At 44.2% G+C, this 17,428-nt stretch overlaps 1 protein-coding gene across 1 annotated transcript in view; it reads left to right on the forward strand.

Annotated features, from left to right (window-relative positions):
- The first annotated feature begins 224 nt into the window (after positions 1-224).
- arhgap20 (Rho GTPase activating protein 20) overlaps positions 225-17,428 on the forward strand; it is a 45,475-nt gene continuing 28,271 nt past the window's right edge. Inside the window, exons 1-2 of the mRNA XM_056289458.1 lie at positions 225-565; positions 3,492-3,577. Coding sequence (XP_056145433.1) covers positions 464-565; positions 3,492-3,577 — 188 coding nt within the window. The 5' untranslated portion in view covers positions 225-463. The remainder of the gene's footprint in view (positions 566-3,491; positions 3,578-17,428) is intronic.

Genomic DNA, 17,428 nt, shown 5'->3' on the forward strand with positions numbered 1-17,428 from the left:
GATTCCTGCTACACCTGGTCTTGGGTTCTCTGGAAACCGCTTTCCTGTTTCGGGAGAACAGACACCTTCTCTGTATGTATATTGGACTAATTTCCAGCTTTACGGAATCTGGTCGGCGCTAGGACCCCCCGCCGCAGACGGAGCAGTCAATCCCACGCATGGTGACTGAGGGAGGAGAGGCAGATTCAACTCCTCAGACCAAGCCAAACGCTGCGAGACGAGGCTCCTGTCACTGCGGTCTGCAGCAAGACTCCAGTTGCGACCCCTTTACTTTCTTTCGTTTTTCATTTTCGATCTGATTCCCCTCTGTCGGTTTTGTTATTATTATGATGGATCCTCGGCTGGTTTCGTCACTCTTTTCGTGGGATACAGTGACTGGATGACTTTGGGGGACAATAAAATGGGAGTATAGGGTCACGACTTGGCAAAAAAGGCAATATTGCCCCGTGGAGCTATCGCCTTGATGGGAACCATGTCGCCGCAACAGGGAACTATCGGACAGAGCAGGTCCGGTTCTCTGACAGGGGAGAACAAGGTCAATGTACTGCTGCCCGACAACAAAAAGGTAAGCTGCTCGCAACTCCCGTGCATGGATGGGTGCCTCACAAGCTGTTGGTGGGCGACGATTTCAATCGGAGGCTCTTAATGCTGCGATCACTGTGGAGTGTGAATAACCTGTATCGGCAGCCTCCTGCAAATATTGACAGTAGGCTAGTTTGGGATGTGTCAAGTCAGAGTACAATAGCGGTCGAATACAGCGTGAGCGACCTGGTTACGATTAAGACCACTTATGCACTGTTGCATTGATTGATCAGGGATGGCTGCAAGAGAGCCCGTGTTGTCATCTGGGATACCACTGTGAGGTCCTGCTCTGTGGCCATTGGCTGTCGATATCTGCGCTTTCACCCCAACGCTGCACAGGCTGTTTGGGTCCTTTGGGCGTTTCATAAAGATGGTGGTATCAAACCAACGTTGTTCCCTTGGCAACTTTATCATGCGACTGTGTTTAATTTCAATGTCTTACTTTAATGAACGACACGGGGCGTAGCTGCAGGAATGAAGCCTATAATAATATCGATAAGTCACTTTTTTTCCCCATTTCAGACGTGAAAAAACGGAAAGAGGGTAAATGGTTCAAAGAAATTGTATTCTAACTAATTATTTTCTACTCCGACTTTAACTGAAGCCTTTGTCTATACTGGTGTGCGGAGCAGAAGGACGTATAGACAAAACGCAAAATAGCTCATATCTCTGTTCACCTTTTTTTTTTTAAATTTCATTGGTATTTATTGGTTTGTTTTATCTTTTGAAAACGTGACTCGCTTCACACGTCGAAAGGGGAACCAGACAATGTGTTGATGGTGTTAATGGTCTGTTCAGCGGAGGACTGTGGCCGCTGGTCGCTCGCGTCCAAGCAGGATGGGTCACAGGTCACACAAAACGACCCCTTTTCTTGTTGTTGTTGTTGTTGTTGTTGTTGTTGTTGTGATTGTTGCTGTTGTTGTTGTGGGCTACTTTTGATTGATGAACGTGCTTCTATGCCACCGTTTTAAACGTCTTATTAAGTTTGAATAATGTGGCTTTTGCACCCAAACCACAGGGCGTATTCTCGTAAAGCTCTTGCGTTTTCTAACAGCGGTTATAGTAATGGCCACCGTCCAGGTCCAGGTACTGGTCCAGGTCCAGGTCCTGGTCCAGGTACTTGACTCAGGATGAGTTTGAGGTTGCCCTGACATTATTAAAGAGAACGATCAACCGGACGGTGAAACTCGAGTAAACAGCGCCCTCCTCAAGTTTGCTGTCAGAGTATGTAACTGCAGCCTCCAGTGGGCATGATGCCCAAACCAAACGTGAGCCGACACCCACCAAAATTGTGCAATAACTGTATTTTCCCTAGGATTTGTTTTTTTTTCTTCTTCATCATTTAAATACCCATAGACATAGTATGAAAGCCGTAGCCTTCATGTGGGCTAGAAATATTTGGCCAGAGTTTGTCTCATGAATCTAAGAACTTCATTTTCCCCCCTCTGCTTCCTGAGCTGTTCCTGTACTTGAGGTTATTTCTTAAGATGAAACCAGTTCAGTAAAACCAAGCTGCACTCCCTTTCTTTCAAAGGAATGGGTAAATTAACAGAACAGCTGTTTTATACACACAATAAATTAACTCCGCTGGTTAAAATGTGCACAGTTTAATTCTCAGCTGTATTTATCCACAATAGATCCAACATTAAAGCCTTGATGGAGACTTTTACTGTGTTCTAGCAAAGCCAACATGTGGTGCCATAAACTGAGAATGCACACATGGATGTAGAATGACCAGATGCTGAATGAGTACTTGAATGTGTCACGTTATGTGTGTATTTGTCAGAAATCATACAAATTTTAAAATCCATGTCAGTTGTTGACTTAGATGTGCGGTGATTCAGTAATAATGCAGCATATCTATGTGTTAAATGGTGTGTGGTTATAAGTTAACTCTTAACTAAGAAGCTTTGCGAAGTTACAGCAGCATAATAAAGATAACACGGTGCTCTGGATGTGTCTCTCATCCATGTGTTGCAGCATACAGTCTGTGCTACGACAAACGCTGGAAACCTTCCTTTAAAATTGTTTCAATGTAATTATGGGGTAAAGGAATGTGTTTACCCACGGGCCCAAGTCCTTGCAAAACAGGGTTATGAAGCAACACTTTATTTGATTTTTGTCACTAATGTTACTTTTTCTTTTTCTTTTTTTTTTTACAGCCAGCTCCAGATTGAATGACTGTACTGTATGTTAAGGGGCCAAGATAGAGTGGGACAGTTTTCTATGTGACTCACATGGTTGTGGTATTTCATAAATAGATTAGGTTTAAAATGAAATATCTTTGGTGCTCACAGGAATGCCTGCCATACCATACCATCAGGAACTTTTATGACTTATCTCGTTAAAGAACGACTATATACGGGGGCATGAATATTGTGCAACCTCCAAACAAGATACATACTTCTCCCTTTCCCTCCCTCTCTCCCTCCCTCCCTCTCTCTCTCTCTCATCCTTCCTTCCTTTTCCTTTATTGAATAATATCAGTGCTCTCCCCCTCTTTTCCTGTCATTCGTTTTACCTTTATTACTCTCATGCTCTCTTTCACTCTCCTTCTCTCTCTCGCTGTCTCTCTCTCTGTCTGTCTGTCTGTTTGTCTGTCTCTCTCTCTCTCGCGCGTACACACACACACACACACACGCACACACTGCACCCTGATGTGCAGAAAGCCTGGCCTAAGCCTTTCCCTGACTTGTATTTGAGGCTATGTTGGCTATATTGACTATGGCTAATGGTCAGCCTAGTGCTGTGATGACTCCCTTCTTCTTTGCCCCTGTCTTCAAGAATGTTTCAGATAATTCAACTGTAAGAGCAAAATGATTGATAGAAACCCTCCCCCTCTCTCTCCCTCTCCCCCTCTTTCTCTCTCTCTCTCTCTCACAAACTACACACACTCTCTCTCTCTGCAGAAAATGAAGACCCTGGCCCAGAGACGACAGTCTGCACCTTCCTTGGTCATCAGCAAAGCACTTACCAAATCACGAAGCATATCCAGGTATGAAAGAAGACAGCCATCTGGCAAAAGGCTGGCCAGGCTGGATTTTTAACCGTTTTGTACTGTATGTTGACATCATTGTTGGCCTATGGCTCCCTCAGTGGAATAGGGATGTGACTAGATCCTTTTACAGACGATTTTACATGCTAAAATCATGCCTCCGCCCCAACCCCACATGGAGTTCATCTGAAAAATTGGGGTTTGCTCTCATTTTTCTTTCATTGTTTTTGGTTGAAAATTTTGAAGCAGTGGTCTGATAACCCTTTACTGATAGACATTCTGGTTTTGTTTTTCTATTCATACACCATCTAGACAGAGCTGCATGCAACACTAGTAGAGGATACTGTGGCTGCAGGTCAAATGCATGAAGGGGGACAACTGAAATTGTTATCACATTGCACAATACCAACACAGGATAGTAGGAGATGTAGAAGCGTCTACAGTAACTACCGCTGTCGAGGTAGAGGATCCACCTTGGTCAGATGACACCAGCCCTGTTTGATCCCCTTGGTGGCGGGGATGGATGTTTGATGTTAGCAGTGAGTTATACCAGTAGCTCGGCCTGGCTCCGGGGGGTAATTGGCCCCGGGGTCACAAGGCAGCAGTTGCTAATAGAGTAGAGAAGTGAGCTTTTGCCCAGAGGGTCCCTGAGTGGAACGCTGCAGAAAGCTGGAGAAAATGTAGGTGTGAAAAGTGAGTGACAAGAACTCTTTTGTCCCTTGAAAAATGGTGTTGTCGTACCCTTGAGCAAGGCACTTGACCCCACACACACACACACACTCGTAAAAGACAGGAAAAACATATGAATGTGCTGTGCACCTCTAAGATGTGTGTTTGTGTGTGTGTGTGTGTGTGTGTGTGTGTTTGCGCACGCATGCATGTGTGTGTGTGCTTGTGTGTGTGTGCATGTATGTGTAACTGAAAAAGAAAAGAAAATGTAATACTAATGTAGACAATTTTGTCATACTTCTTAAATTGTGTGTCATGAGTAAAAAAAAGTTTAATTTCTCGCTTAGAACAAAATATATAAGCTTTTAAAATGTTCTTGATTCAGTGATTTCTATTCATCTGCATCCATGCAGTGAGTGAGTTCATGAGATAACATCAAGGTCTAAGACCAAACTTTGTTTTTATAGATAAGACAATGCCATAGATTTCTTTTATTTCTCCTTCTCCTCCTAAAATTGGGCTTGTGAGCCCAGATAATCTTTTTTTCAAACCAATCCTTTACTCTTTACTCTTTACTCTTCGTTTCTCCAAAAAAGAGTGCACAGTGTTTCCCAACCCAGTCCTCAAGGACCCCCAATCCTGCAGATTTTCTTTGCAACCCTGAATAGGTACCTGTTTGTAGTTATTCAACCAATCATCAATAAATTATGTCAGATTTTGCACACCTTGCATAATTAAGTGCTATGAGCTGATTGGTTGAGTAAGTACAAGCAGCGCTACCTATGCAAGGTTGCAATGAAACTCTGCAGGATAGGGGGTCCTTGAGGACTGGATTGGGAAACACTAGTAGGAGACACATCTCAGAATTCAACGATCCCAAAATAATAAATGCTGTGCTTCTTGTAAAATGAAAAAAAAAACCCCAAAAAACTATCATGAGAATTTCTCCCATTCTGCCGCCTCTTACCTCATACTACTACTACTACTACTCATACAACTGTCAGTACTGAGGCGGGCAACTGCCCCATTCATGGCTTGCAAGAGCCGAAATGTTTACATCGCAAAGAGCTATCGGACATATCATCGGCCTCATATGGCGCAAATACCCTTCTTCTTCCTCCAGCAGAGTCAGACGGAAGTCATTAGAGACCCTCTGGGGGAGAATTTATTTACTAGAGTCTCGCACTCCCGTCTCCAGTGTAAAACAAAAACCCAACTCTCAGAGTAGCTCTTCAGGATTAAGAAATAATATCTTGGGTTCAGAAAAGAAAACACACACACACACACACACACACACACACACACACACACACACACACACACACACACACACACACACACACACACACACACACACACACACACACACACACACACACACACACACACATAGAACCTGTTTGCAGAGCTCATCTGAAAGCTGATGTGGTGCTGTGCTATGCAGCCTGACATATTGACGTGTGTGTGCTAGAAGCAGGTTTTGTCTGTCGATGTTTGTCTAGGAAAATCAGGCTGCAGAGAGGCAAGCCAAACTGTGAAACTGGACCATTTAGACAACTGCTTAATGCAGCTCCCCATCTCGTTTAATGGGTCAGTGCTCTCAGAGCATGGTATGTGTAGATTGGGGGTATTGGTGTGCATGTAATCTCAAACCTGTGTGTGTGTGTGTGTTTGGTGGATGTAGTGGGGAGTGGAAAGGCTTAATCTGTTTGTAAATTTATCCATCAATGCGCCATTTCCCTCACCCTTATTTGCCTGTAAGAGAGAAAGCAAGAGAAAGTGAGAGACAGTCCAGCAGACAAAGAGAGAGTGAGTACTGTTGAAAGAGAGAGAAAGAGAGAGCGTGACTGTATGTACACAGTTAGGTCTTATTAAGGCCTTTGACTACCCTCCTGACTGGCTGAGACTCTGCAAGGTGTGTGTGTGTGTGTGTGTGTGTGTGTGTGTGTGTGTGTGTGTGTGTGTGTGTGTGTGTGTGTGTGTGTGTGTGTGTGTGTGTGTCTAGGAATTCTCAGGATGGAAGGAGCCACGTCTTGACACTCTCAGCTGTCACCCCAAACCTTTGACCTCTCATCAGGCTGTGTAGGGGTCAGCAAGGGTCATCAGGGCTCAACACTCCCCATGTTTGTGTGTGTGTGTGTGTGTGTGTGTGTGTGTGTGTGTGTGTGTGTGTGTGTGTGTGTGTGTGTGTGCATGCGCACATAGGGGGTTTGTTAATGTCCGGATGTGGATGACGGCCTGTGTTGGTAGTGGGTGGGGGTGTGACAGGGGAGGGAGGGCCCCTGATGTGAAATTATTGGATGGAGTGAAGGGTCAAGGATGGTGGGGGGCTGGGGGGTGGGGGGTAATGCATGTGATCTCTTCTAACCTCTTTTTTTTCTTTGTTTATTTTTTTTTTCCTTATCTATTCATTTACTAATTGGAAATGACTTGATGGGCAGTTTCCAACCTTGCAGATAGATGCATGTTATGCAAATGAAGCAGTGTGTTTTGCCGGTTGCTGTGGAAACTTGTTGCAGCAGAGAGTCAGTTATCTCTCCTCTTATCCCCTTTTTTGTCTTCTTATGTTTGCCTTGTACTTGGAGGAAAACGTTTCGGGCAGAAAAACACGGGTATAATGAACATCATATGTACAAAACCCCTAATATAGTCAGGGCGTCTGGGTAGCATAGCAGCCTATTCTGTTGCCTACTAACACGGGGATCGCCGGTTCGAATTCCCGTGTTACCTCTGGCTTGGTCGGGCGTCCCTACAGACACAACTGGTCGTGTCTGCGGGTAGGAAGCCGGATGTGGGTGTGTGTCCTGACCGCTGCACTAGCGCCTCCTCTGTTCGGGGAGGGGGAACTGAGGGGAATAGCATGATCCTCCCACGCACTATGTCACCCTGGTGAAACTCCTCCCTGTCAGGTGATAAGAAGCGGCTGGCAACTCCACGTGTATGGGAGGAGGCATGTGGTAGCCTGCAGTCCTCCCCGGATCAGCAAAGGGGATGGAGCAGCGACTGGGACGGCTCGGAAGAGTAGGGTAATTGACCGGGCACAATTGGGAAGAAAAAAGGTGGAAAAAAAAAAAAAAAACCCCAAATATCCTTGATAACAGCCTCTGTTTTGATAGTGGGCACTACTGTAATCATCACTATCCATCCCTCATAACAATAAAGAAAGCCCTCTGGAGTATTATTAGCGTAACAGAAAGTAAAACCTTTTTATTCTCTCATTCAGCCACTCGTAGCGACCTCCAGTCCTTCCTGTGCTGCTCAGTCCTCCTCTTGACTCCACCATTCCTACTCAAAGTGACCCCGGCTCCCCTCTCATTCCCGACCTCCCCTTTATTCAACGCGACCTGTCAGGTTTACAGACATATTCCTCATCCGTCATCGAAGCACCGCAGCTCTGAATTCTGCAACTGATACAGTTGATTAACGCTGGCATTAATAATCTAGGAAATAACGTCTTATTGTGATATTGAGCCATCTGCAAGGCTCCTTATGCAGCGTAGATGCAAACATATTGGGTAAGTGCTACTACAAACAAAGAAAGGTCAGAGGAAATCATGTCATATTTTTCTCTTTTTTCTCTAATGAGGTGACCCTCAGGCCTGCCTTCATATCTCATCCCATTCACCTCTTTCTCTGGCTCCGCTTTTTTTTCCTTTTCTTTTTTTTTTTTTTTTGCTTCTCGTCATCCTTCCATCCTGCATTTTCCATCAGGTCTCAAGGCACCCAGGGCTCTCTGGCCTTGAGATCAGCCTCTTATATCACCTTCTCACACACACACACACACGCACATGCACATTTATCGAGGGTATTCTCTATTTCTCTTTCCCTCTCTAGTCCCTTTTTTCATGTCTCTCTCTCTCACTCACACACCCTTCTCTCTTCTCGCACCTCATCCAGAGTAAAACGTCATCGGTCTTCCTGGTAGGGGTGAGCGATATTGCAAAAATATCATAATCACGTTTTATTTTAGGCAGGATCATGTGGTTTTTAAGACTATTTTGCATGTTACTCAACAGTACAACCAAACTAATTTATCTATTAAAATATACCCTACAAGGTAAAACAAAACAAACAAACAAAAACCCTAAAAGAACAAAATGAATGATCAGCCTCAAATAAGGCTCTGAAGTGCGGCTAGACAATAAATCACTTGATGTAGAAAAAAAAACTGAGCGTTTTGAATGTTGTTTTGAATGTTGTGTTGAATCTTGCTGCGACATTCTGACTGCAGCGGTGGAATGGGCCGTGCTGGAAAAAATATTTGCGGCCGGGTATCTCGTACCGCGATTTAGCTATTTTGAGCAGGCTGTTGAAACCCTCATTTTTCCAGTTTTCACTTTTTACGGAAATCATATCCTGGGCCAGGTAACATGTCTGTCACTGCACCAGTTAGCTCTTCCCAGCACTTACCTGTCCTGTCACACGGCGTGCCTTGCTCAAATGCCTTGGTTAGAGTTGTCTATTTTGGCCTCGTGGTCTCTGGCTGCGTGGTTGTAGCCGATGCCCTCACTGTGTGACTGTCAGCAGGCTCTCTCTGGTGCTTTCCTGTGAACCGTATCTTTGCAGTGTTTGCAAATAACTGTTGTTTGAGCCGTAGGAATGCGTACCGAGCGAGCACTGTAGCACTGTACTAACCACCTCTCTGCAAAGGCAGAATGTGGAGACACTTTAACCGTTCAAGCTCTGATATCGTCATCTCTCACACCCCTACTTCCCGGCTGCAAATCTGCCAGCTTGTAGGGTTACAGTCCAAATGACAGTTCTAGTCCAAAATAGAAATGGAGTACATTTCCAGAGTACGGACACCCTGGGCTGTAAAATCACTCCACACCCTAAACACAAAACCATACAGCTCGCTCGAATCTGTGACCTCCTATGTCATTTCGCCACAGTCAGCCACAGAGTTTCTCAAGGCCCTGACACACACACACACACACACACACACACACACACACACACACACACACACACACACACACACACACACACACACACACACACACACACACACACACACACACACACACACCTCATCATACATCATGCTGAAGACATTTCCTGTCATAGGGAACCTGGTAAGCCTACAGTTCAATAATGAGATCTGCTGAGGACATCATAGCCAATAGCCTCAAGTCACTTGTCCTCTCTAAGTGGAATAGAATGGCTTTCTCTCCTAGATGAAACCTAAATACAATCTGGACACTATTATACAGAACCAGGGCCAACAGGCCTCTTGGTTGTCTTTCAGTTTACGTAATCCTATATTTGCATGTGTGTGTGTGTTGCCTGAGTGTATTGGCTTATCCGTGTATGTATGTGTAAGAGTGTGTGTGTGTGTGTGTGTGTGTGTGGGTGTGTGTGTGCGTGCGTGCGTGCATGCATGTGTGGGTGTGTGTGTGTGTGTGTGTGTGTGTGTGTGTGTGTGTGTGTGTGTGTGTGCAAGTGATCATGTGAGTGTGTTATCTGTATGTATGTATGAGATTTTGTGTGTGTGTGTGTGTGACTATGTGCCTCTTTGTCGCTACCTGAGTGTGTGTGTGTGTGTGTTTGGGTGTGTGTGTATGTGTGATTGCAATTTGCATAAGGACTAAAGAAAATCCCCCTGGTCCCCATTTAACCAAAGGGCTGTTGTTAAAGCAAACATTTTATTTTCCTTTGTCTCGTGATCGGCAACTTAAATCTTCCAGCCTTCTGGTGGCCTTCAAATAAGACAAGCATGCTACAACAAGGTAAACAGGTGCAGACAAATTTAATCTTGATTTAATCTTACTAGAACAGAAGCGGGTTCAGTAAACTATCTAGAGAATGCAGTGGGTTTGCCACATCTATACAGACTTTTACACACACACACACACACACACACACACACACACACACACACACACACACACACACACACACACACACACACACACACACACACACACACACACACACACACACACACACACACACACACGTGCATCCACTCCTCTTTGGTACATGTGCATGCATGGCTGTGCTCACAGCTTCTCAGACAGATGGTGAATGACACTTGTATACTCACACAGTCTTGGTCTCCTGGGGCAGGAATGACACATCCCTACTTCACTCTGTCCTTCTGCTCATCTTTATTAACAACTGTGAGAGGGACTCTGTGTGTGTGGGGGGGTAAAGATAATGTAGTTAAAGGTGCTGTTAAAGTTGGATAGTAGTTGAAAGAGAGAGCGAGAGAGAGAGAGAGAGAGAGAGAGAGAGAGAGAGAGAGAGAGAGAGAGAGAGAGAGAGAGAGAGAGAGAGAGAGAGAGAGAGAGAGAGAGAGAGAGAGAGAGAGAGAGAGAAAGCAGAGGGACAGTGAAAGAGAGAAAGTGACAGAGACAGAGCTATATAGAGACAGAGCTATATAGAGCTGGAGAGCAAGTGCCAAGAGGGAGAGAGTTTAGTTGGAGGGAGACAAAGAGCTCCAGCTCCAGCTGTTTGTCCAGCTGCTGTCCTCAGGGTGTCCTCTTACAGATGTTCTCATCCAGTGTTGAGGAAAAGGTTAGCGCCACCCAACTATGTAGGTGATCTCATCTCGTGTGTGTATGTGTGTGTGTGTGTGTGTGTGTGTGTGTAAGAGAGAGAGAGCAAGAGAGCGAGAGAGAGAGAGAGAGAGAGAGAGAGAGAGAGAGAGAGAGAGAGAGAGAGAGAGAGAGAGAGAGAGAGAGAGAGAGAGAGAGAGAGAGAGAGAGAGAGAGAGAGAGAGAGAGAGAGGTCAGCTCATCACTGACTGAGTAACTTATACATGGCTTATCCATCTTGTCCTTGCCAGCCTGGCTGTGGGGCTCATCGAGTCAAATATTAATGTGTTTGTGTGCGTGCGTGCGTGCGTGCGTGCGTGTGTGTGTGTGTTCAAAATTTATTTATTTATTAAGATAAACCCCTTGAGATGTACTATCTCATTTTCGAAGGGTCCCAACATATATCACAATCACTACATAACAGAGGGTTGACAACAGAAATGCAGTTATCAGTACAGTTACATACATACAGACAACAAACTAAGGACAAACTACATTCATTAATGAAATATTGAAAATGTACAACCACAAGGTGATCAAAGTGGCCAACAGTAGAAAAAACAATAGAATGGATCACTGAATCAGGTATAATAAACATCAGGTTTATACATACAGTGACAGCATCATTCATAACAAGAGTAATCCATCTCAAAGTAAGAAGATAGGGCATACTTAAACATACGAAATGATGAACTGGATCTAAGAATGACATGTAAATTATTCCAATCTGCCAGAGCTTTAAACATAAAAGTTTTTTTTTCAATTTTTTCTTAGCAGGAGGTACAGAGAAATAGAGCGGAGCAGGCATGCCTAACTTGATAATTTGAAGTAAATGTACAAGATACTGTGTGTGTGTGTGTGTGTGTGTGTGTGTGTGTGTGTGTGTGTGTGTGTGTGTGTGTGTGTGTGTGTGTGTGTGTGTGTGTGTGTGTGTGTGTGTGTGCGTGTTTTACCGGACATTTTAAATTAGTACCAGGGTCTTGGCATCTCATAGCCATCTCATAAGCTTTGGATTTTCATTTCAAAATTATCTAAAGAAACACTCGCTGGCTTTCGCTGAATACTTAACCCCTATTGAAATGTGCTCGAGAGTTTCTCTTCAATGGACACTCTAAGGGAAAATTAAGCTACAAAGATTTCACAGATTCTACAAAAAAGGGGATATCATCTTCATCTGTGATTAAGTTGACAAGTGTGTATGTGTATGAGAGAGAGAGAGAGAGAGAGAGAGAGAGAGAGAGAGAGAGAGAGAGAGACGTGGATACGATTTTAATAGCCACAATACTCAGTACTAGAGGGTGTAACCATGTCTTGATGTTTTGATTGGCCAGGAAAACATATATGGTGATCTTGGCCCACTCATTCATATCTGCCATGCTGGGACATTAGCATGCTGTGTTGTGTTGTCGTCTCCAGTGGCTGTGGGTGTACGAGTGAATAAACTCATTCGCTGTGTTACCGGCCCCTTATTGTGCTCCCAAAAGTTAACATGATTTCCCACAGATCCTGTGTTCAACAAAGATGGCCGTGTACGTGCAGGCGGGCCGAGCCTGGCCTCTGTTGTTCAATTAATCAACATCACATGACACACAATGAAGCTGTTAGCCGCTCATCCATCTGATTCAATGGATGGCCGGCGCAGCTGTCAATCACACATTCAGGAGGGAGGGATGTGCGGTGAATACGGAAGAGCGAGAGCGGGAGACGTGAAAGAGGCCTTTTTGAAAGAGGGAGATTTGTCTGTGTGTTCGTTTTGTATGGAAGTATTTCCCGGATCAGGGTAAGAGCAGAGGGCAGGGGAGGGTTCATATACCCAGCAGACTTGTTCAGACTCAAGACCTTTACACACCGGGGACGTATTTTTGTTAATATATTTTTTCAAGCTGTTGTTTTTGTCATGAGTACTTTAACACATGCGGCGAAAAAGCGACGTATTTTTTTTCGGAAGGAGGTCGATTTTTCTTGAGTTTTCGCGCCGCGAATAAAGGCATCAACCAATCACGTTGCGCGTCTCAACTCCAATGGCGGACCTGTTGATCGTTTCTCGTCACCCCTTATTGTATGACAAAGGATACGAAAATTATACAGACAAAGGACATAACAATTATAAAGACAATGAACTCAAGGACTAGCATGTGGGCAACATGTGAGCATCGCCGAACAAGTAGACTATCAGGGTAGTGAGTAGCTTATGTAGTTTACTTTCGGACGTCGTAGAGTTGGTTGCAAGGCGACCCTTCCTTGCCAAGCCAAACCGGTTGCGGCGCACTGCGACGGAGGAAGTGGGCGCGGGCCGGACCGGAACCGGGCGAGGTTCCCCCGCAACCCCGAAGGGAAGAGGAGGCGATCCCCACCACACACCGCAACGCCGTACCTGAATCGGCCGGGTTGAGTCCCAAACCGGTTTTCTGTCGTAAATTCGTATCGCTGCCGGTATGAATAGTTTTGTGTCGTTTATACGTCACGTCACCGGTATGTTAAGGCCTCTATGCGCGCGCGCACACGTACACACACCGTCCTTTGTCCTTTTTTCCTGCATGATTCTAGGGCGTAAAAGAAACCTTTAAAAGTGGAATTTTGTAAAATAATACTGTAGCGAATTCGGGGGACAACGCAACCACAGGAACTGCCGCGGCCGGGAAGCGAACCCGTATCGCCCGCACCGCAGGAGGCATCGCTAACCGCTCGACTAAAGGGTCAGACTCGCGAGCCAGCGGCCAGCGTGTCTTGTTATCCATGCACGTTACAATACTAATTTATAGAACAGCCGCGGCACTACAATGTAATCAGGCATTTTCTTTGTTTTGTCCCGGGTAAAGATGTTGCCTTTTCTGAGTTTGTTGTCGCTTCTAAAGATTTCGGCGCATTCCACACGACCAGTGGTTACTACGCTCCCATTACCGCAAGGCCTCTTCCCTGTCTCCTCATCCCTTTAACACAGCGTTTCAGTGCCTTCTCCATCCTCAGTCCCAACACTGTGCATCAACACTTAATTGGATGCATTCATCTCTAAACGAATTTGCTTATTCTCTTCTGGAATTCTTCTGACAAGGCATAGATCGAGGTGGACCCACGCCGGCTGTCTGTTGGTAGTAAATTACTTATGTAACGTCTGAGTAATACAATCCAGCTGGAAAGACGTCATATAGGAGTAAAGGGGGACTACGTCCATTCTCCATTATGGTTTCCCAGCTGTTTACAATGTTGGACACTACTGGGGGGCTTTGTGAAATGCATACTTCCGAGTTAGGCCCATTATTGTGTATGTCTATGTGAAAGAGGATGGAATAACTGGGTGTATATGGTGAGAGTATGACAGAATACAGAAATACTGTATATGTTTGTTTGTGTGTTTGAGTGACGCAAACAGAAAAAAAGCATGTGTGTGTGTGTAAGTGGAACTCTGTCTTTTATCTAACAGCAATGGGTAAACAGGAAAGGATGGAGTTCTCAAGCTATTTCCTCTTCCTCTAAAACCCCCTTCTTTTTCCATCTTTCCATCTGCCAATAGCACATATTGACACCATTCAGGAAGGCAGAGTATGTAAGACGTTGGAAACCAAGAAGTACCAAAAGGAAGAACAGAAACGATAGAGAGGAATAGCGGCTCATCATCTAAACCAGTTCAAAAAAATATTTCCCCCATTAAGAGTGGTTAAAGTTTTATATCCCATAACGTTTTGCATCCTGGCTGCAATTCTACTACACCCTGGTTTTCACTATGAAATCGCTGCACTACTTACGCTGCATAGATACTAGCGTGGAGGGTGAAATGCCCACTGCATTTTGATTTAGTAAATGTGTTGGGTGATGTGTGTCTGTCATTTTTACATTTGTTGAGACAACTAGACATACCCTGATGTGATTTAGAATGACAGCAGTATGCATGTAGCATGGTGTGTGTATATAGAGGGGCAGCCCAAGCCTTTATGGGGCCCTAAACAGAATTTGATTTGCCCTCCACCGCCCCGGCACCGCCAATACTATTTACTATTATTAATGCTTGATACACACGTACTGTAACTCTAACACACCCATTATCAGTTTTATTAGTTGTAGCTGTGTTGCTTACATCATACCAATGTCAGCCTGGCATGTTTTTACCCTTTTATGGTTTTTAATCTTAAAAGGTAGCAAACTCACAAGAGTGGTCTGGTGGTAATTAGCACTTTAATATTCACAGTGATATAAAATGCAACTTTGATTGATTGATTGATTGATTGATTGATTGATTGATTGATTGATTGATTGATTGATATAGTACTAAGTGGCGTACTGAACATGGTGTACTGAAAAGTAACGAAATAAACCAGCAGACAGTGCATGTACTGTAAACAAGTTAACCACTTAAATTGTTTTGGTTTAAAAAAATTGCAATGTGTAAAATTGCAGAACAACAGTCAACTACAATTAAAATCAAATAACTTAGATAAACAGTACCTCCCTCAGTAAAGTTTCCTTCTTATATAAAAAATGCAAATGTAAAAAAAACAAAACAGGCAATGTTAAATTAATTTAATACTTGAATAATGACATAAAATGAACAGAAGAACCTGTAACAAGGTAATAATAATGGTTCAAGAATAAACCATATCCATCCATCCATTATCCAAACTGCTTATCCTTAGTCAGGATCGTGGGGAGAATGCAATATAAAGCTGCATAATTATTTTTGAAAACTATATGTACAGATGTACAAAAGGTTAGAAAAATTCCAAAATAAACTATTTTAATTCAAACATTTATTCTTCTTATATATTCGTCTTACAAACTACATCAGTATTCCACTTTCACAAAAAACAAAAAAAAATTTCAAGCTCTCTTGAGGGCCCTAAGCAGGGGCTTAGTTCACTTATGCATCAGTCTGGCCCTGTGCATGTGAACAGTCAGTTCTTAAAGTTGATGTGTTGGAAGCAGGAAAAATGGCAAGCATAAGGATCTGAGCGAATTTGACAAGGACCAAATTTTGATGGCTAGATGACTGGGTCAGAGCATCTCCAAAATGGCAGGTCTTGTGGGTCGTTCCCGGTACGCAGTGGTCAGTACCTACCAAAAGTGGTCCTTAGGAAAGACAACCATTGAACTGGCAACAGGGACATGGGTGCCCAAAGCTCACTGAAGCGCATAGGGGGTGAAGACAAGCCTGTCCGGTCTGATCCCACAGGAGAGCTAGTGTAGCTCAAATTGAAAAAGTTAATGCTGGCTATGATAGACAGGTGTCAGAGCACAGTGCATGACAACTTGCTGCATATGGGGCTGCATAGGCTCAGACCAGTCAGAGTGCCCATGCTGACCCCTGTCCACTGCCAAAAGCGCCTACAATGGGCACGTGAGCATCAGAACTGGACCATGGAGCAAAGGAAGAAGGTGTCCTGGTCTAATGAATCACCTTTTCTTTTACATAATGTGGACAGCCGAGTGCGTGTGTTGTTTTCCTGGGGAAGAGATGAAACCAGGATGCACTATGGGAAGAAGGCAAGCCGGAAGAGGCAGTGTGAGGCTCTGGGCAATGTTCTGCCGGGAAATCTTGGGTCCTGGCATTCATGTAGATGTTACTTTGACACGTACCACCTGCCTAAACATTGTTGTAGACCAGGTACACCCCTTCATGGCAACAGCATTCCCTGATGGCAGTTGCCTCTTTCAGCAGGATAATGCGTCCTGTCACACTGCAAAATTTTTTCAGGAATGGTTTGAGGAACAAGACAAAGAGTTCAAGGTGTTGCCTTGCCCTCCGAATTCTCAATCTGCTCAAGCGTCTGTGGGATGTGCTGGAAAAACAAGTTCAATCCATGGAGGCCCCACCTTGCAACTTACAGGACGTAAAGGATCTGCTGCTAACGTCTTGGTGCCAAGGTGTCCTCTGATATCTGGCACTAAAACATTGGTGCCCCACTTCACATCCCAAGGTTCAAACACAGACTGCTACTACTGGCCATAACTGGAGCAGTCTGTTAGAAGGAAACACTGAGAGACAAATGGTCTGCCACATTTATTAAACAGGAGTCCGTCAGCCTATGAATCAATCCCAGAATCCCAATTTAGGGATGGTTGATATCAGCAATCCATTTTTCAGGGTCTGAAATTAAATCTTTGAACTTCTTTTTTATTTATTTTTTGTCAGATTTAATTCATGCCGGGCCAAGTAAGGTCCAGAGCATCATAATTTGCATAAATTTTCTTGTCTGCTGGTTTAAACATGCACACACATACATATGTAGCAAAAATTACTGTTAATTGCAAACTGTTTTTTTTACATCGCACAGAGGAGCTGCTTCTAACTTTCTCTGCCTCCAAACCAATGCTCTAACCTCGCCTGGCCTGCCACTACAGGTAGCTAACCTCAAAGCTACCGAAAGCCCTGATTTCAAAAGCTTCTACATGTTTGGTTAACCACAAGGAACACCCAAGATCAAATCCCATTCATTTGACTAGCTTACCCCTGCTATGGTTGAATTTGTATTAGCTCAGTGGGATGTTGTTCAAACATGACACCTTGAGTTTGGATTACCGCTGGGAGGGTGTTAAGGCATGAAATGCGCCTGGGCAAAGTGTGGGGAAACTAGCATAAGTTCAGTAAACACTGAGTTTATCTAATGAATCAGTGGTTTTATGCCAAGTGGTTAAAGCTAATGCCACAGCT

This window comes from Lampris incognitus, chromosome 11 (assembly GCF_029633865.1).
Source record: "Lampris incognitus isolate fLamInc1 chromosome 11, fLamInc1.hap2, whole genome shotgun sequence".
NCBI classification, from domain to species: domain Eukaryota; kingdom Metazoa; phylum Chordata; class Actinopteri; order Lampriformes; family Lampridae; genus Lampris; species Lampris incognitus.